The 20998-nt window shown below is 42.5% G+C and overlaps 1 protein-coding gene and 1 pseudogene across 2 annotated transcripts; one reads left to right on the top strand and one right to left on the bottom strand.

The window, feature by feature from the left end:
* Window positions 1–2444: 2444 nt before the first annotated feature.
* Window positions 2445–15633, top strand: LYPD8 (LY6/PLAUR domain containing 8; the record flags this gene model as incomplete). The annotated part of the gene is made up of 5 exons (XM_082725205.1): window positions 2445–2499; window positions 2869–2988; window positions 4997–5161; window positions 6788–6925; window positions 15335–15633. 5 exons carry the CDS (start codon window positions 2445–2447, stop codon window positions 15631–15633), a joined length of 777 nt encoding a protein of 258 aa, XP_082581331.1.
* Window positions 15634–20241: 4608 nt separating this feature from the next.
* On the bottom strand, window positions 20242–20765 carry LOC309861057 (large ribosomal subunit protein uL23 pseudogene; annotated as a pseudogene). The gene has a single exon. The product of its transcript is annotated as a large ribosomal subunit protein uL23 pseudogene (transcript).
* Window positions 20766–20998: the final 233 nt, after the last annotated feature.

Below are 20998 nucleotides of genomic sequence, written 5' to 3'. Positions count from 1 at the left end.
AAGAGAGGGGCATTGAGGGATGGCTGGGGTCGAAGACACTCTCATGGCTCTTGCTTCTTTTGCAGTGCTCAGGAGAAGGAAGTCTGGACAGGAGAGGTGTGTGGGCTGGGGTTTGCTCTCTGTTGTGCTGTGTCCTCCTCTTCACAGCTGCGTGGAACTTGCCTGTGTATAAAATGAAAGCAGATGTGGAAAGACTCTTTCAGAAAATATCCAATGTAGATGAGTGGGAAGGACTTTGCAACCCTTTGCAAAGATGCTACTTGTTCTTTCAACCCTTTTCAGATGCTACTTGTTCTCCATTTCTGTTTGAGGTCTCCTGCCCCAACTGCCACCTCACTGATTTTTCTCCTCAGAAGTGGTGAGCAGGGCCCAGGATTTTGCCACTTCTAGGCTCTGACTCTCTGCTGTGTGTTTCTGGGCTGGATCCCGATGTCTGTGGGCCTCATTTTTTCTCCTGAAAATGAGGCTAATAATCAGGCTTATACCATAAGGAGAAGTGATTTATGCATCTGACATGGCTGCTGTGACCTCTTTACCTCTTTACCCTCATCTCTTTCCATCCCCTTCCCTTCTCCACACTCACAGGCAGTGAAGGAGGGTGCACTGGGACTTTCTGCAGGAAGTTCGACCTCTGAGCCTCGCTACAGGGTTCCAGATGGGGAGGGGTGAGCAGGCAGGGGGGCATGCAGAATGCAATACATGGAACATCTATCAAAAGTTCCAAAGCAGACATTCTTAATTTTTCTCCTTGGATTTCTGTATGATGTGGCCCTTAGATAGGCCCCTCTGCCACCCTTGACTGAATTTGTTTCTCTTCCTTTCCACCAACTCCTAATAAGTCAACGAAGGGGTCATAGTTGCCGTGGTATATGTGGTGTGTGTGTGGTATGTTTGTGGTGCAGTGAGCTGAGAGGTGGGAGGCTGGCTGCAGCTTCTAGGTGAAGGTCCAGTCTCCCTTGGTACATAGAGCTGTCATGGTGCCACTTAGCTTTGGAGTTGAAAAGATGCAGAATGAAGTCCCAGTTTTGGTTTATGAGGCTGGGGGACTTGGGGCAGCTTTCTTCTCTCTCCATGGGCAGATGTCTCCCCTGCCAAGTGGGGCTATAAGCCACGCTGTGCACTGGGACTTTCTGCAGTAACGGGAATGTTCCAGAGTTGTGTTGGCAAATAGGTAGTTGCTAGCCAGGTGACTGAGAAACAGAATTTTTTTTTTTTATTCTTTCATTTCTTCAATGAGTCTATTTTTTTTTATTTTTAAGATTTTTAAAAAAAAATTTATTTGACAGAGATCATAAGCAGGTAGAGGCAGGCAGAGAGAGAGAGGAGGAAGCAGGCTCTCTGCAGAGCAGAGAGCACGATGTGGGGCTCCATCCCAGGACCCTGGGATCATAACCTGAGTTGAAGGCAGAGGTTTTAACCCACTGAGCCACCCAGGCGCTCCTCAATGAGTCTAAATTTAAGTAGCACATACACTTTGTGACTGCCATTTATAGGCTAAATGAGCTAACAGTCAGGAAGGACTCAGCGCAGAGCTAGAGCTTTCCCTCCGTGCTGCTCTGATAGACAGGCAAGTTGAAATTCTAGGAGCTCTCATTCAGGATCCTAATTAATACAGGTAACTTAGCTTTCTGATGACAGGTGATATACCAGTCGGAAGTGTGCTGGGGCTTCTGGTTTCTTCCTGCAGGTCACGTGTGGGGCTCTGAGAGTCCCATCTGTTGGAGGCAGTGTGTGTGGTGATTAGGGGCCTGGGCCAACCCTGGCTCTAACACTTCCTAGGAACGTGATTTTGACTTTGACTGGTTTATGTGGCCTCTCCAGGACTTGATTTCCCCTCTGGAAGGAGGGTGATGCTAACAGTAGTCCCTGCTTGCTACAGTGGAGGCATTTCATGAAGTAATGAGCATGAACTGTTCAGAGTCAAGTAAGTGCTCAGTAGGTGTCTACCAATTGGGGTGGTGATGACAGCAACAGAGGCCTTAAGGGAATTAGGTGACTGTGAACAGATATTAGCTAGAGAACTCCATTATGCTCTGGGAGAGGAGAGCCCAGCTTTCTTCTTGGAACCCATCCCCTATGGGGCTGGCAATCATCTGCCTGCCTATGCTGTGTCTGAAGTGGCTGTGGGCAATGCCCAGGCTGTGTTTTGTGTCTCTGTGTAGATGCTTCTGTAGGCATCCAGGACTGGGGACAACCCAGACCCTGGAGCAGGTATAATGGCAGCATGGAAACTGTGTCACAGCTCTGTGCTCCCAGCTGAGAGCGCCAATTCCTTCCGTCACGAGGATGGACTGTGTGTGTGATGTGTGGAAGTCTGACTGCAACCCTAGGGGCTGTTGTGTCCCAGCAGCCTAGCAGGCCCCCTGACTGCCTTCTTTGTGTATCTTTAGGCATAAGGTTCTGCACTACAGTCCTCATCCTCGAGAGACACCGGGTTCTGCACCATGAAGGGCATTCTTGTTGCTGCCATCATCACAGGATTCGTGGCGGCAGCTGTAGGTGAGGGAACCCACTGACACCATTTAGGAATGAAGACCCCTTTTTGTACCTCATCAGAGTCTTCTCCCTTGGTGTTCTGGGTTCCTGTCCCATGGCCTCTATGTCAGGGTGCGGTCAGTGGAGAACATGAGACCCCTCTGAGCACACTGCCCTCAGAGAAGCTGTTCTGTGTTATGGGTCTTCCTATTGGGAAATGGTGGGGAGAAATGAATATGGGTGGCTTCATCACACAGCCTCAAATTTGGGGGATCCCAGAGGGAAGGGATGCTGTCCTGACTCTTGCCCTGAGCTGGATGTGGTGCTTTGTCCAGGGTACAGTCTATAAGTGTCCCCTGAGTGTTGGCGATGCTGTCCATCTTGTCTCCCTAGAATCCCTACATTGTGTACAGTGTAATTCATTGACAAACCCTTGTAACAACAGCATCATCACTGAGTGTCCCCCGGATGCCAATGCCAGCTGTACCAGTTTCATGACCAACTCTTCTTTAGGTGAGCCTGGGATGCCATAACCATTGTTTCTGGGATTTGCATGGGTGCAGGAGCTAGAGAGGGTGGTCAGGGAGGAAAGGAAGGCTGAGGAAGGGCCAGGCTATGCAATGAGAGAGACAAGGTGACGAAGATGCCTTCCAGAAGAAGCAGCACACAGGAGTGAGATGAGAATGCAGGGCCAAGCAGACAAGCCCTGTGGAATTGCTGCCTTTGACTGAAACCTCATTCTAGACCTATACTGGTGGGTGTGAGAAGCAGGGACAGCTCTTAGTTAAGTTGCAAAGCAGCCGATTTGCTCTGGGTACTTGCATTCTTCCATTTTTCTGCACCCTTCTTCCTCCCCTCAGTGCTCCTTCCTGTTCCAGACCCAACAGGCTTTCACCCAGTGATTTGCTGGCATGATTGTTACTTCTCTCCCAGAGCGCTTAGATTTCTTATTAACTTTTATTGTAGACATTTTCAAATATGCACAAGAACAGGAAGAAGAGTGTAATCAATTGCCACGTAACCACTATCCTCTGTCAAACAGCGATCAACATTCTGCCTATTTTTATGGTGGTATTTTATTTCATTTAATTTTTTTAGAAGATTTTATTTATTTGAAAGAGAGAGAGAGATAGAGAGATCACACAAGCTGGGGGTGGGCAGAGGTAGAGGGATAGAGACAATCAGACTCCCTTCTGAGCTAGGAGCCTCACAAATGACGATCCCAGAATCTGGAGATCACGGCCTGAGCTGAAGTCAGACAGTCAGATGCTCAACCAGCTGAGCCACCCAGGTATCCCTGAAGTGGTATTTTTTTTTTTTTAAAGATTTTGTTCATTTATTTGACACAGAGAGAGATAGAGATAGAGAGAGAGAGATAGAGAGAGAGAGATCACAAGCAGGCAGAATAGCAGGCAGAGAGAGAGGGAGAAGCTCTCTGCTGAGCCAAGAGCCCGATGCGAGGCTCGATCCCAGGACCCTGAGATCATGACCTGAGCCGAAGGCAGCGGCTTAACCCACTGAGCCACCCAGGTAGCCCTGCAGTGGTATTTTAAAGCAAACTTAGATATCATGAATGTGTACCCCAAATACTTCACTATGTATCTCTGATAAGGACTTTTTTTTCTTTTTATGTAACTACTGTATCACTATATATCCAAGAAAATTAACTGTAATTCTTTAATTTCTCTTTTAGAAAGCCATCTTAGAAATGTCCCAATTGTTTCTGATGTGTTATAGTTGATGTCTTAGAATTTGGATACAAACAAAATCCTCACACAGCATTTTGCTGTTAGGTCTACTATTTCTAATTTGTTTTATAATAGCTACCATCACCTTTGTTTTGTTCAACAGCATTGATTTGTTGGAGAAACTGGAATGTTTGTCCTATAGCTGTCCCATATTCTGGCTTTGGTTGATTTCGTCCTTGTGGTGTCACTTCTTTTTTTCCCCTATTCCTGTTGTTTTCCTGTAAACTGGACCCATACGGCTCAGTAGAACTATTTTTAATAATGAAGATGTTTTTACCAATGCTGTCCTATACAGTAGCCACATGTGGGCTATCAGCCATTTAAAATATGGTTATATGACCAAAGAGCTGAATTTTAAATAGACACATATAGCTACTGGCTACCATTCAATAGCTCTGGTCTAGAAGCTTGACTGTATGAAAGTTTAACATCATATTGCTTATAGGACCATCATGTCTGTTTGGCTGTTTATAGAGATGCTAAGACTGATCAGGGGGCCTTGGAATGTTGGCCTGAACCACCATTTCCAAGCTCCCCATCAGTCCTTGACCTGAAGTTTAGCCTGCATCTCTGCTAATCTCCTGCTAAAGGAAGGAACTACTTCATGGGGAAGGATTTTTCTGTTTGCCAGGAAACTCTCTCCAGTGTCTCTGAAATCACATTGAACTGAGGGTATGTTTTCTGCTGTTGCTTGAAGTAGTTGCTATTCAGGGTCTCTGCTCTTTCTGAAGCCACCTACCCAGGACTGACGGTCTGTGTTTCTCTTTGTGTAGGAGCAGCCAACATATACCAGTTCAAAGCCTGCTCTGCAGAGAACTGCAGGGAAGGCAGAGACATGGTTGAAGCCTTCACTGTCCATGTGTCCAATAACATACACTTCCACTTTGTAAGCCAGTGCTGCCAAGGAAAGGAGTGCAACGAGACCAGTGATGCTCCGGGTGGGTGCTGGCAATGTGCTACCCTTCTTCTAGCCTCCCAGCTCTATCCCTTCATTTGCCACCTCTGGTCCTCACGTTCTGGTGGACATCTCAAGTCCAAGCACTTCATTTTATACCTGGGTAATATCAACAGCTGACTTAAAACAGTTGCTTGGAAAACAAATGGGAAAATCATTACTGCTGTCATGCTTTCCTCTTTTCTCAGTATAGACAGAAATCAAAGCACTCCAAGTTGTATGGAATTAGATGCTTATTAGTATTTCTCAAACTTTCTGGCACCAGGCCCTATTTTAAGACTCTAAATCTTCAAAATTATTGAGGACTCCAGAGAAATTTGATTTATGTGAATCATACTGTCAATATTTGCAGTATTAGACATTTCAAAAATTCATAGAATTTCCAAAAAATTTTAAAAATCTTTATTTAGACAACTATAATATGATCTCCCTGATATGAGGAAGTGGTGATGCAACATGGGGGCTTAAGTGGGTAGGAGAAGAATCAATGAAACAAGATGGGATTGGGAGGGAGACAAACCATAAGTGACTCTTAATCTCACAAAACAAACTGAGGGTTGCTGGGGGGAGGGGGTTTGGGAGAAGGGAGTGGGATTATGGACATTGGGGAGGGTATGTGCTTGGGTGAGTGCTGTGAAGTGTGTAAACCTGGTGATTCACAGACCTGTACCCCTGGGGATAAAAATATATGTTTATAAAAAATAAAAAATTAAAAAAAACATTAAAAAAATCTTTATTTAGTTCACCAAGAAATAATAAGCTCATTATATGTTAACATTCATAACATTTTTATATAGAAAAAACTGTATCTTCCAAAACAAAAAAATTAGTAAGAAGAGTGGCATTTGTTACATATTTTCTCAAAGCTCTTTAATTTCTGGCTTAATAGAAGACAACTGGGTTCTCAGATTTGCTTGTGCATTTGGTCTGTTGCAATATTTCATGTCATGTAGCCTCTAAAAAACTCAATACATTCATGAAAGAAAGAGTAAAAGAGGCAAAGAACATCTTAGTATTATCATGAAAATAACCTTGACCTTGTGGACTCCCCAGAAATGTTCTTAGGGATACCCAGGAGTTCCTGGACCACAATTTGAGAACCACTGGGCTATACCAAAGCTCTCTTTTTGGAGATGAAAACATGAGCCAAAAAGGCAAAGTTAATATGCCATAGTTATAGAGTACAGTTCATTAATAGCAGAACTGGGTCTTAGTATAATTTTGTATTAAGTAATAAATAATGGCATATGTTCATTTATTCAGAGAAAGATTTAGTAATAACTACACACCTATTGGCTAATGTGCAGAATAGTTGACTAATGTTGACATTGGTTGGTTTTAGATCAAAATATTACCTTTCCCTTCTCAGCCCAACACATCCCTTGACCACAGTTCTTAAAGACTGAATGGTTTGTAAGGGGAGGTCTGAGAGATTGTATGCTGTAACTGTTTTGATGGGACATGAGATTAGGATGACTGTTGTCTTTGTGCAATTGTCCCATTCTCAAGATCTCTCTGGCCAGAATCTTTGCTTGCTTTCCCCTTTGGTACAAGGCAGTACCATGTTCTATGTTTGACTCTTCTAAATTAATGGTTCTTATCCTACCAGCTCCTCCCGTGGAAGACATGTCCAGCAACGTAGAGTGTCCTGCATGTTATGGATCTAATGAAAGTTCTTGTAATGAGCAATTCAGGAAATGTTATAAAGAAGAACGGTGTGTCAATCTAGTTGCAGAATTTAAGAATGGTACGTCCTGGGGTTTCAATTCCCTGTTACGGAACTTGAGTTGGAAACATATTACACTTGGGTAATAAGTTTGGGGTTAACAAAAGAAGGCTGGTAGAGTTTAGTAGGGGAAAAGGATAAAGTCAGAATGCCTTTGAGATAGCGAGGCTGTCGATGGAGCCTCAGGCTGGTTGCTCTCTCTACCTCCTTAGTCCAGAACCATTCTTCCTGAGCTGTCCGACTCTTGAACCCTGTTCTCCTGTGGCTTATAATCAAGTCAGGCTCATTTAAGTGCATCATGTCATTCCTGGCATTTACTTCTTTACTAGGTTGCATTGTTCTCTGTGTGCATGTGGGTTGGACTTTTATTTCCTTTTAACCCTACATTTATTTTCTCTACCGGTCACTGAGAGGTGCTGGCTTATGACAACTTGGGTCACCTCACTGAAAAAGAGTCAGAATGGGCTTTAATAGCCAACCAGTTGTTCTTTTCTACAGAAATAATTTGATAATAACCATTATGGAATAAAAATTAACCAGTATAAAATACAGATGTTATGACACAACATCTGCTTGAATACTTAAAGAATAATATAGTTATTAGTTGGGGTAAGTTAATTACTGTTAAACAGCAACCTCTAAATCATCTGGCTCTATGTAACAGATGTTTATTTCTTGCTCATATGGCAGTTTCTTGCAGGGTCCCTGGGCCTGTGTTCTTTCTATCTGGAGCCTCTGGCTCCCACCCACCCATGACTGGGCAACTCCCTACTGTATTCTGTGCCTCTCACCAGCAGGTGGGGGAAGACAGGAAGTGGAGGAAGGCAGGAAGGTTTTCATAGACAAAGCAGGAAAGCACGTACATCACTCTCTCTCACATTCCGTTGGCTGGGACCAAAATGTCACTGGAGGGTAGAAATGCAGTCTAATGGTGTTTAGTGGTCGTCCAGCAGGAAAGGAAGAGACATGAAGCTAAAATGCACAGCTAGCCAGTCTCTGTAACAATATGGCTCAGAATAGTAACAGCTTAAGGGCACTAACACTCAGGTACAATTTGATTTCAACTTTTATTAATGGCAATTGTAGTACTGGAAATCCATGCTGAACTGTAATTGCAGGTTTCTCAGTGAGACCAAACATCTCAAGTATCCTGAACCTCTTTTTACTTTTTTTTAAGGTTTATATTTTTAGAACAGTTTTAAATTCACAGCAAAACCAAGAGGAAGGTAGAGGGGTTTCCCAGATATCCCTGTCCCAACACATACATACCTCCCCCACTGTCAACATTCTCCACCAAAATGGTACCTTCATGAGTCCATGAACCTATGCTGATGCATCATTATAGGGTCCCTAGTTTACTGTTTTTACCCATGGTCCATAGGGTTACTGTTTATGTTGCATATTATATGGGTTTCGACACTTGTGAGTATAATCCGGCATTATAGTATCACACCGAGTAACTTCACTGTCCTAAAAATCCTCTGTGCTCTATTAATGTCTATCCCCTGGCACCTCTGATCTTTGTAATCTCCCTATAATTTTGCTGTTATCAGAATATCATATATTTGTAATCATACAATATGTACCTTTTCACATTGACTTATTGCACTTAGTAATATGTGTTTAAAGATTTAAAATTTTTTTAAGTCTGTAGGATGTCTACACAGCCCTGATGTTTAATTCTTTTTTTTAGTCTTTTAAAAAATTATTTATTTATTTTCAGCATAACAGTATTCATTATTTTTAAACCACACCCAGTGCTCCATGCAATCCCATACATACCCACCACCTGGCACCCCGATCTCCCACCCCACACCCCTTCAAAAGCCTCAGATTGTTTTTCAGAGTCCATAGTCTCTCATGGTTCACCTCCCCTTCCAATTTCCAGCAAACCCTTCTCCTCTCTATCTCCCCATGTCCTCCATGCTATTTGTTATGCTCCACAAATAAGTGAAACCATATGATAATTGACATTCTCTGCTTGACATATTTCACTCAGCATAATCTCTTCCACTCCCGTCCATGTTGCTACAAAAGGTGGGTATTCATCCTTTCTGATGGAGGCATAGTACTCCATAGTGTATATGGACCACATCTTCCTTATCCATTCGTCCGTTGAAGGGCATCTTGATTCTTTCCAAAGTTTGGCGACCGTGGCCATTGCTGCTATAAACATTGGGGTACAGATGGCCCTTCTTTTCACGACATCTGTCTCTTTGGGGTAAATACCCAGGAGTGCAATGACAGGGTCATAGGGAAGTTCTATTTTCAATTTCTTGATGAATCTCCACACTATTCTCCAAAGAGGCTGCACCAACTTGCATTCCCACCAACAGTGGAAGAGGGTTCCCCTTTTTCCACATCCCTTCCAACATATGTTGTTTCCTGATTTGTTAATTTTGGCCATTCTAACTGGTGCAAGGTGATATCTCAATGTGGTTTAAATTTGAATCTCCCTGAGGGCTAGTGATGATGAACATTTTTTCATGTGTCTGATAGCCATTTGTGTGTCTTGATTGGAGAAGTGTCTGTTCATATCTTCTTCCCATTTTATGATACATTTGCCTGTTTCGTGTGTGTTGTGTTTGAGGGGTTCGTTATAGATTCTGGATATCAACCTTTTGTCTGTACTGTCATTTGCAAATATCTTCTCCCATTCCGTGGGTTGCCTCTTTGTTTTCTTGACTGTTTCCTTTGCTGTTCAGAAGCTTCTGATTTTGATGAAGTTCCAAAAGTTCATCTTCGCTTTTGTTTCCTTTGCCTTTGGAGACATATCTTGAAAGAAGTTGCATTGCTGATATTGGAGAGATTACTGCCTATGTTCTCCTCTAGGAGTCTGATGGATTCCTGTCTCACATTGAGGTCTTTTATCCATTTTGAGTTGATCTTTGTGTACACTGTAAGAGAATGGTCGAGTTTCATTCTTCTACATATAGCTGTCCAGTTTTCCCAGCACCATTTATTGAAGAGACTTTCTGTTTTCCAGTATATATTTTTTCCTGTTTTGTCAAAGGTTAATTGACCATAGAGTTGAGGGTCCATATCTGGGCTCTCTACTCTGTTCCACTGGTCTATGTGTCTGTTTTTATGCCAGTACCATGCTGTCTTGGTGACTAAAGCTTTGTAATGAAGCTTGAAATCAGGTAACGTGATGCTTCCCGTTTTTTTGTTTTTCAACATTTCCTTAGCAATTCGGGGTCTCTTCCGATTTCATACAAATTTTTGGATTATTTGCTCCAGCTCCTTGAAGAATACCGGTGGAATTTTGATTGGAATGGCATTAAAAGTATAGATTGCTCTAGGCAGTATAGACATTTTAACAATGTTTAATCTTCTGATCCAAGAGCATGGAATGGTCTTCTATCTTTTTGTGTCTTCTTCAGTTTCTTTCATGAGTGTTCTGTAGTTCCTCAAGTACAGATCCTTTACCTCTTTGGTTAGGTTTATTCCCAAGTATCTTATGATTCTTGGTGCTATAGTAAATGGAATCGATTCTCTAATTTCCCTTTCTGCATTTTCATTGTTAGTGTATAAGAAAGCCAGTGATTTCTGTACATTGACTTTGTATCCTGCCACATTGCTGAATTGCTCTATGAGTTCTAGTAGTTTGGGGGTGGAGTCTTTTGGGTTTTCCATATAAGGAATCATGTCATCTGCGAAGAGAGAGAGTTTGGCTTCTTCACTGCCAATTTGGATACCTTTTATTTCTCTTTGTTGTCTGATTGCTGTTGCTAGGACTTCTAATACTATATTGAACAAGAGTGGTGAGAGTGGGCATCCTTGTCGTGTTCCTGATCTCAACGGGAAGGCTGCAAGCTTTTCCCATTGAGGATGATATTTGCTGTGGGTCTTTCATAGATAGATTTGATGAAGTTCAGGAATGTTCCCTCTATCCCTATACTTTGAAGCATTTTAATCAGGAAGGGATGCTGGATTTTGTCAAATGCTTTTTCTGCATCAATTGAGAGGACCATGTAGTTCTTCTCTCTTCCCATATTAATTTGTTGAATCACATTGATTGGTTTGTGAATGTTGAACTATCCTTGTAGCCCAGGGATGAATCCCACCTGATCATGGTGGATAATCTTTTTAATGTGCTGTTGCATCCTGCTTGCTAGGATCTTGTTGAGAATCTTAGCGTCCATATTCATCAGTGATATTGGTCTGAAATTCTCCTTTTTGGTAGGGTGTTTGCCTGGTTTGGGGATCTGGGTAATGCTGGCTTCATAGAAAGAGTCAGGAAGTTTTCCTTCTGCTTCAATTTTTTATAACACTTCAGGAGAATAGGTGTTATTTCTTCTTTGAAAGTTTGTTTGAATTCCCCAGGGAATCCGTCAGGTCCTGGGCTCTTGTTTTTTGAAAGGTTTTTGATCACTGCTTCAATCTCTTTACTAGATATATGTCTATTCAAGTTGTCAATTTCCTCCAAGTTCCATTTTGGGAGTTTATAGTTTTCCGGGAATGCATCCATTTCATCTAGGTTGCTTAGCTTATTGGAATATAACTGTTGATAGTAACCTCTGATGATTGTGTCTACTTCCTTGGTGTTCGTTGTGATCTCTCCCTTTTCATTCATAATTTTATGAGTTTGGGCTTTATTTCTTTTCTTTTGGATTAGTGTGGCCAATCAGTCTTATTGATTCTTTCAAAAAACCAGCTTCTAGTTTCATTGATACGTTTTACTGTGTCTCTGGTTTCTACCTTATTGATCTCAGCTCTAATCTTGATGATTTCCCTTCTTATGTGTGGAGTTGGTTTGATTTGTTGTTGATTCTCCAGTTCTTTAAGGTATAGAGACAGCTGGTGTATTCTGTATTTTTCAATTTTTTTGAGGGAGGCTTGGATGGCTATGTGTTTCCCCCTTAGGACTGCCTTTGCTGTATCCCATCAGTTTTGGACCGAAGTGTCTTCATTGTCATTGGTTTCCATGAATTGTTTCAGTTCTTTGATCTCCTGGTTCATCCAAGCATTCTTAAGCAAGGTGGTCTTTAGCTTCCTGGTGTTTGTGTTCCTTTGGAACCTTTCCTTGTGATTGAGTTTCAAAGCATTGTGATCTGAGAATATGCTGGGAATAATCTCAGTCTTTTGGTGTCAGTTGAGTCCTGATTTGTGACCCAGTACATGATCTATTCTGGAGAAGGTTCCATGTGCACTTGAGAAGAATGAGTATTCTGTTGTTTTAGGGTGGAATGTTCTGTATATATCTATGAGGTCCATCTGGTCCAATGTGTCATTCAATGCTCTTGTTTCTTTATTGATTTTCTGCTTTAATGATCTGTCTATTTCTGATAGAGGCGTGTTAAGATCTCCTACTATTAATGTATTCATATCAATATGACTCTTTATCTTGATTAACAGTTTTCTTCTGTAATTGGCTGCTCCCATATTGGGGGCTTAGATATTTACAATTGTTAGATCAGCTTGGTGGGTAGTCCCTTTAAGAATGATGTAATGTCCTTCTGTGTCTCTGGCTACAGTCTTTAGTCTAAAATCTAATTCATCTGACATGAGAATCACTACCCCGGCCTTCTTTTGAGGCCCGTTGGCATGAAAGATGCTTCTCTATCCCTTCAATTTCAGTCTGGGTGTATCTTTAGGTTCAAAATGGGTCTCTTCTAGAGAGCTTATGGATGGTTTTGTTGTTTTATCCAATCTGCAACCCTGTGCCGTTTTATGGGCACTTTTAGGCCATTCACATTTAGAGTGATTATTGATAGATATGTTTTTATTGACATCGTGTTACCTTTGAAGTCTTTCTTTCTGTAGATTGTCTCTATATTTCTGTTCAATGCTATTCTTGGGATTTTTCCTCTTTTATAGGATGCCCCTTAATATTTCCTGCAGTGTCGGCTTGGTGGTTGCATAGTGTTTTAAGCCTTACCGGTGTTGGAAACTCTTTATCTCTCCATCCATTTTCAATGTCCATCTTGCTGGATAAAGTATTCTTGGCTGTATGTTCTTCTCATTTAGTGCCCTGAATATGTCTTGCCAGCCTTTTCTGGCTTACCACGTCTCTGTGGACAGGTCTGACATTATTTTGATGGGCTTTCCTCTGTACATAAGGAGCTCTTTGTCCTAGCAGCTTTCAAGAGATTATACCTACAATTATGATTCCTCCATTTGACTATTAGGTGTCGTGATTTTTTTTTGGAATGTATAATCTTGGGTGGAGACCGTTCTGCCTCTAGTCCATGAACGCTGGTTCCATTTGTGAGATTGGGAAAATGTTCATGAAGAACTTGTTCCACTATATCTTCTAGACTTCTTTCTTTATCCTCCCCTTCAGGGATTCCAGTAATTCTGACATTGGAACGTTTCATGGCATCATTTATTTCCCTGATTGTGTTTTTGTGGTTTCTAAGCTCTTTGTTCCAGGCTTCCTCCTGATCCTTTCTATCTGTTTGTCCTCCAGATCACTAATTCTATCTTCTGTCTCAGTTACCCTAGCTTTGAGAGAATTTAGATTAGATTGGAACTCATTGAGAGCATTGTGAAGTTCATCCCTGGTAGCTTTCAGCTCAACCCTAACATTATGAATATCCTGTCTGGTCGCTTTCATTTCAGCCCGAATCAATTCCGTTTGGTCATCCATGGCTTTCTCTAACCTAGCTATTGCCTGGATAGTTGTTAGTCTGAATTCTTTTTCCCACATATTGTCTATGTTGATAGCCATTAGCTCTGTTGCAGAAGGCCCATCCTCTGTATTTTTCTTCTGTTTTGCATTCCTCCTCCTAGTCATTTTGGTGAGAGATGACTGAAGGAATGTAGCTGGTTGTATTGACCGTGGTGCAGTCAGGGTGCACCCTGGAATGCTTCTGAGCAATCAGGATTCCCCACCCAAATGAGAGAAAAAAGAAAAGAAAAAGAAAAATAGAGAGAGAGAGAGAGAGAGAGAGAGAGATACTATAGAACGGGAAGATAAAAGAGAGGTTTCAACCCAAATGGGCCCCAAGGTAAGATTTATGAAGTATGCAAACAAAAACAAACAAAAAGACTGATAAAAGTATATGACAAGAGAATATAAAAAATTTTTTTCTCTTGTCATATACTTTTATCAGTCTTTTTGTTTGTTTTTGTTTGTATACTTCATAATTTTTTTTCAAATATTCATTTTGAATATTTTTTTTTCAAATAAAGGAAGAACCTCATCAAAAAGAACCCCACGTGTAAGGTTTATATACTATCAGGACAAACACAAAAACACAGAAACACTGCCCACTGGCGTCTTCTGCCTCTGTAGAGATCCAGACGTGTATAATTCTGATCTCAGGCTGATTTCATGGGTGATTGGATTTCTTTGGTAGGTAATGAGCTCACTTTAGGGTACAGGTTGAAAAGTGCCTCCTCCTACTTACCTGCCATCTTGTCCCCCCTCTGATGTTTAATTCTTAAGCTATATGTGAGGAGAACAATAACATCAGAAAGACTCTCTTTCTGCTCACTTTGTTCCCAGGTGTCTTTTGATGCCAAGGGTGGAATTTTTAAAAAATCCGTAACATTTGACTTAATCTGAAAGCCAGACAGATCAAAGCCATCATACACGTAGGGCTTTTTTCTTTGTTTGTTTGTTTTTTTTTTTCCCCAAGGTCACTTTTCCCCCCAATACTATAGATATGTGCCAAATAGCACACTTTTCTAGCTTGCTGTAATTCAATCTCCAGCACTGCTATTTTCTACAAAAAAGGACTTGTTTTCTTCAAATGGATTTGGAGATTTCTCTTTCCTTTTCAGAGCAAGTTTATAGCCCTTCTGATAAGTAGCTAGTCCCGTCCTCCAGTTCCTTCCTTCCCTGTGAACTGCATGTCCTCCAGGCCTGTTGAAGTTGTAGCCAACAGAGCAATACTGACATATAGTAGGAGCTCAATAAAGGTAGTGCAGTCACATTTTTGTTTGCACATTCTCTTGTCCTTTTCCTAGGATTTGCACCTTAAAAAAGAGTTAAACACAATATTATTCAGATTTAGAATTAAGATCACCTCCAGATATTTTTTCCTTCTCAGAGAAAACTCAGGTCCAGAGAAGAGTGGGGATGGAGAGCAGAGCCTGGAGGAGGGGAGTCTGGGAGGATTCTTTCCTGGATTGAGAGCACAGGGCCCTAGGTTGTCTGAGCCCATCCCTGGATTTTATCACCTGCCAGCTCTTCAGGAAAACATTGGAGACATGAGAGCCAGGCCTATTTCTGGCCTTCATCTGTGAGGTCAGGCTTCCATCCATGTTCTGGAACCTCAGTTTCTTTTGGGTTTAGGTGCAGGAGGGTGTCTGGGCTCTGACCTTCATGGTTCCTCTGCCATTACCATTTGGTGTTTTTGATCCTGGGCTCCTTCCTCCAAGCTCCTGTTTTAGGACCAGACCTAAAACAGATTGCTGAGAGACCTGCAGAGGAAGGGTGAGAGGGCAGTGAAGTCCTTATCATCTCCATTGCATTCACAGAGACTAAGAAGTTCTTGCTGAGGGGCTGTTCCAACATCAGCAACTCCACCTGTCAGTTCCTGTCTGCTGAGAACCGGACAGTTGGAGGAGTCATCTTCCGAAAGTTCGAGTGTGTAGACAGTGCTAACTCCTCCTCAACTGCCATTCCCAACCCAACCCTGACCACCCCTCTTGCCAGCAGCTCCAATGCCTCCTCAGCACCCACCTCCAATGAGCCCACCACTCCGGACACTGGCTCCAAAGTCTCCTTCACCCCTGTGGCCCTTGCCAGCCTCCTCCTGCTGGGGCTGCTGATCTGAGGCTCATCCTGCCCTCAGCTGCTTCACCTTTCCCCTATTTAACTCCTCAGTAAATAGCAGCCACAGCCCTCCAGGCAAAGCCCTGTAACAGCTGCATTTTTCTGCATTATTAAAGCACTGTTCACTGGCTGTCCTCATAGATTCCTTTGCATCAATTCCTAGTTCCTTTGCATCAATTCCTAGTTCCTTGCATTAAAATCTGTGGGCTCTTAGGACATCCCTAGTCCCCGTCCAGCTTGAGATTGAGAAACACAGCTTTCACTTTGTTGGCACTTTCTGCCTGCAGCCCTGACTTCTGGGGACTTATCTGCCACCATCCCCACCCACACACTGAGTGAGTGCGCAGACATGCCTGTAATGTCTTGTGTTGTCCCTAGCACAGATATCTGTCCCTTCAGTGATTGTCCAGGCTCTGGTCACAGGCCCATAGTGACATAGTCCACAGGACCCAAAGAGGGGTGCAGAGGGGTTGCAGAAACCTGGCCAACTCCCCTGCCTAACCTCCCAGGCAGAGACATAATGCTGTTGGTGCTCAGGCTGACCAGGTATCTTATAGCCTTGTACAGAATGGAACATAGCTATGGAGCCCCAGTCCCTCTTCTCAGAGAACCTATAATCAAAGGCAGAGTTTTTGACTCCATGTCCGATACCCAGGGAGCAAGAAAGCTGTTCAATACAATATGCACAGAAGTCCAGGTTTGGCAAATAAGCTGGGTCTTGAGCTGGACGTGGGAGAATGGCATTTTCTGTAATAAAAAAATTTTAAAGGTGTAAACCAGTGTATGTCTTTGTTGTCTAGACCTACTAACAATACATCAAGAGCAAAGCCACCAGAAAGGCAAACTGGTGGTAGTTCATCATCACATTCATTCTTTTTTTAATCAATTAATTAACATGCAATGTATTATTAGTTTCAGAGATAGAGTTTAGTGATTAATCGGTTGCATATAACACCCAGTGCTCATTACATCACATTCCCTCCTTAACGTCCATCACCCAGTTACCCCATTCCCCCACCACTTTCCCTTCAGCAACCTCAGTTTCCTATAGTTAAGAATCTCTTATGGTTTGTCTCTGCCTCTGATTTTGTCTCATTTTATTCTTATTTATGTATTTATTTTAGCTTTTTATTTCAAGGTAATTTTAGACTTACTAAAAAGTTGCAAAAATAGCACAGAGAATTCTAGAAACCCCCTTGTTAGGTCCGTAATCAAAGGAGCAAGATAGATACAAAGCAAAGGTCAAGCAAAGCTTTATTTGTGCCAAGCATTGAGAACCAAACTGACCGGTTGAGGCCATCTCTTACAAAGAGGCGACCCCTCCCAGCCTCACAGGCTAACGTTTATAGAGCAAAGGACATGTGGTTGAGCCTGGCCACACACAGATGGCCAATGAGATTGCAACACACAGAAAAAACTGCACAGTCATGCTAGGTCACACACGGGTGGCCAATTGAATTTCAATTTACCCTAGTAGATATTTAAATTATCCTATCACTTTGGTCAGAATTGGCTCCCAAAAGGCAGGACCCACATTTCTTGGTAGCTAGGGAGACAGTATGCATGCCCCATTGATTGGATGTCTCCACCTGGCCTGACCTGCCTTGTATTTGGGCTTTGTTACCTGGGACTGGTTTCCTGGACTTGTTTTTAAGTAAGTTCCCTGGGGGGCAGGGGGTCAGTTTAAGTTTTACTGCATAAACAACAACAGGTTGATTTAAACAAAATCACTATTTAACTGGATGGAATCGCTCTGACTAAATAGGCCCTTACACCCCTCATCCACCTTTCTTTCAAGTTTGCATGTTACATAATATGCTACAGTTACTGAAACCAAGAAATTAGCATTAACACAGTATTATTAACTAATAGATCTTCACCAACTTTCACTAATGTCATTTTTCTGGTCTAGGATCCAACTTTTTGCATTTAATTGCTATATTTATTCAAGCTCCCACAATCTGTGACAGTTCTGGAGTTTTTCCTTTACTGGTCAGTTATTTCCCAGAATGTCCTTCAATTTGAGTTTACCTGAATTTTTGTCATTACAAGATTGACATTATGCATTTTCAACAAGAATCCTACAGAAGTAGTGTGTCTTCAAACTGAGGGTTGCTGGAAGGGAGAGGGGTGGGAGGACAGGGTGGCTGGGTGATGGACATTGGGGAGGGCATATGTTATGGTGAGTGCTGTGGATTGTGTAAGACTGATGAATCACAGAGCTGTACACCTGGGGCAAAAAAAAAAAAAAATACATTATATGTTAATAATAATAATAAAAAAATAACATGTTTTTCTCAGTGGGTCTTACCAGGAAGTATATGATGTTGATGTGTTATATCGCTGCTGTTATTTAACCTTGCTTGCTTGTTGAAGTGGCATATTCCAGGTTTCTCCAGTGTAAAATTATATTTTTCCCCTTGTCATTAATAATAGGCTATGTTGTGCTGCTATAACAAATAAATCTTAGTCAAAAAATTTTTAAATATAAGCAAAAGGATTTAATTCAATGATAGTTCATTTCTTAGTTATTTAAACCTCTACAGATATTCCTGACTGGGCAACTGTCCTGGGAAGCTATCCTCTGAGACTGAAAAAGAAACCAGGATCCTTTTATCTCATGGTTCCCCCATGCCATGGAACTCTTGGGCTCTCAGTGAAGTGTTCTGTGGCTAGCCGGCTGACAGGTGGAGAGACAGAGGGAGCCCAGAGGTCTACACAGCATGCTCTGGGACAAGCCCCGGCAGAGGCATCCATCACTTATGCCCATACCATTGGCTAGAACTGAATTACATGACCTGGGAGGAAGTAGTTTATCCACAGGTACTTTCAAGACTTTGCCTCAGAGGCAATATGACTCAATGGTCAAGGTCATGACCTCTAGAGCCAAAGAATATGGCTTCAAATTTCAGCCCTGGAACATTGGGCAACAGATATCACCTTTCTGTGCCTGCACTGAAGGATAGTTAACGCCTGTCACATGTGTTTGTGAGAGTGGCCAACATAGTTCTTCTTGGTAATGAGCAAAAACTAACCATTAGTAAATTACTCCAGTTTGAAACTGGCTCCCGCACATACTTTAGGAGGGGGAGAACCATCAGAAATGGTGACGTGGAAGGCATATACCTGGCCCATATCCCTCAAACCACGCTGATCTCACTGCTTCCATGTCCAAGGATTCCCTCTCTCATTTCACCCTTCCCTACACACTTCATTGCTGCTGTCCCCCTATAGACCAGAAGTGGCCCTATAGACCATAGCAAGGGTCATTTGCAACTCCTACATGGCTGTCTACTCCAGGCAGACAAGACCACCACCATAGCTTTCTGTTCCTAGAAACCCCTGGAATCCCCCATGCTCAGCATTGATGTGAGGAAGCAGTGGTAATTTTGGTGAACTGCAGAATCACTCAGGATGGGATGGAAATGGAATGGAAACCAGGGTGCTGAGAATTGGGATGGAGACTGGAGAAGGGCCACATCCCAGGAGGTCTCTGCATGTTGCAAGGACTCTGGCTTTAGACAGAGAAGTGAGCAGAGCCACAGCATGAGCATATGAGTAGGAGTGGGGTTAAGTTTCCATTCTGGGAGCCACTCTCAGACTGCCAGGTATAGGTGGAAAGACAGAAGAATAATAGGACAAGGAGGATATTTAAACAGAGAAGTAGTGGGAACCTGCCCAGGCAGATGCTCTGTTATCCTGCTATAATTAAAGTAATTCAAACCCTAGAAATGCACTTCAATTTGCACTTATGGCTCCTGAATCCTCATCCATGATAGGGAAGAGAGCTAAGCACCACTTGTGCTCAATGTCTATGTTACTTTCCCTAGTTGTGCATGCTTAATTCCAGACGCTTGTCCTCTGGACCAGGTCTTGGGCTCCCCACTGAGATAAAGCCCTTCCCTGCCAATTCTTCCATAGTCCTGGTCTAGGCTCTAGGATAAACCCTTATATCTGAGAAGTTCCACACAATTTTACACTCACAGCTAGACTAATCACAAATCACTGCCTTGTCTTTTGAAGCACTTTACAGTTTGTAAAGCATTTTTTGCCCAGGTTATTTTATTTATTTATTTAATTTGATTTATTTTATGCCCAGGTATGACTTACATATAATAAAATGAATGCATGCAGACTGAATTTTGTTAAACATGCGCACTCCTCTAGTAAAGATACAAGTGTTCCTCCAGCCCCTTGCACTCCTCTAGGATTCCTTGTAGTCTGTTCTACCAGCACCAGACATCTACCTGCATCTCCACTGTCCCCTCCATTAAGTGGTAGTAAACTCTTCCGCTCACATTCCATTGAGCTGAGCAGTTAGTAACCACCTGGATGCAAGGCAATGACCCCTGGTTGGGGGTGTGAACTATTCCTAACAACTCTGCACCATGGAAGGGGGAAGTCACAGGGCTTTTCCCACCAAATTCCAATCCCTTCCATCTACTCAGTGCTTTGACTATGAAGACAGAGGAGGGTGTGGGTTCTCTTCTTTGTGGGCTGGTTGTAGCACCTATTGCTGAATCTGAACTAACTCTCCAAATACTTGATCCAAAATATGAACTGAACTAAAGCTAAAACCACTAATCACTGTAAATCTCATCAATGTTCATTTTTTTTTATCATGAAAAAACTGTATTTAGATTTAGCCAGCTGGACTCAGTTTAGATGATCCCAATTTTGTTGGCAACATCCAAAGCATCATAGTCAGGGGCCCGCCGAACGTATGCCTTCTTCTCTCCATCAGGCCTGATTAAGGTGTTGACCTTGGCTACATCAATGTCATAGAGCTTCTTCACAGCTTGTTTGATCTGGTGCTTGTTGGCCTTGACATCCACAATGAACACAAGTGTGTTGTTGTCTTCTATTTTCTTCATGGCTGACTCAGTAGTCAGGGGGAACTTGATGATGGCATAGTGGTCAAGCTTGTTTCTCCTGGGGGCGCTCTTTCGAGGGTATTTGGGTTGCCTTCGGAGACACAGAGTCTTGGGTCGTCGGAACGTAGGTGATGTGTGGATCTTCTTTTGTTTTGTGACTGTGGACACCTTTCAGCACCACTTTATTGGCTTTCAAAGCCTTTGCTTTGGCTTTGGCTTTGGGAGGGGCAGGGGCTTCCTTCTTAGTTTTCGGCACCATCTTCGTAAAAGGGCTCAATGTTCATTTTTAACTGGATGAGTGAATATGCTCCAGGAGGATGTGAGAGGGATGCTGGTCTTGAGATGTTCTGCAAGTGTCTTAAGCAACTGTGTGTAATTGTAGATCTGAACATCAGAGTGAAGAAGGTTAATGAAAGGGAAGTCTCTGGCAGGATGAGTAGTGGGCTCACAGTGTGGTTGCTCTAAGGCTGGAGGGACCAGCTACTTCATCCA

This window comes from Mustela nivalis, assembly GCF_964662115.1.
Source record: "Mustela nivalis genome assembly, chromosome: 3".
NCBI lineage: Eukaryota > Metazoa > Chordata > Mammalia > Carnivora > Mustelidae > Mustela > Mustela nivalis.
This window is presented reverse-complemented; position numbering and strand designations above follow the sequence as displayed.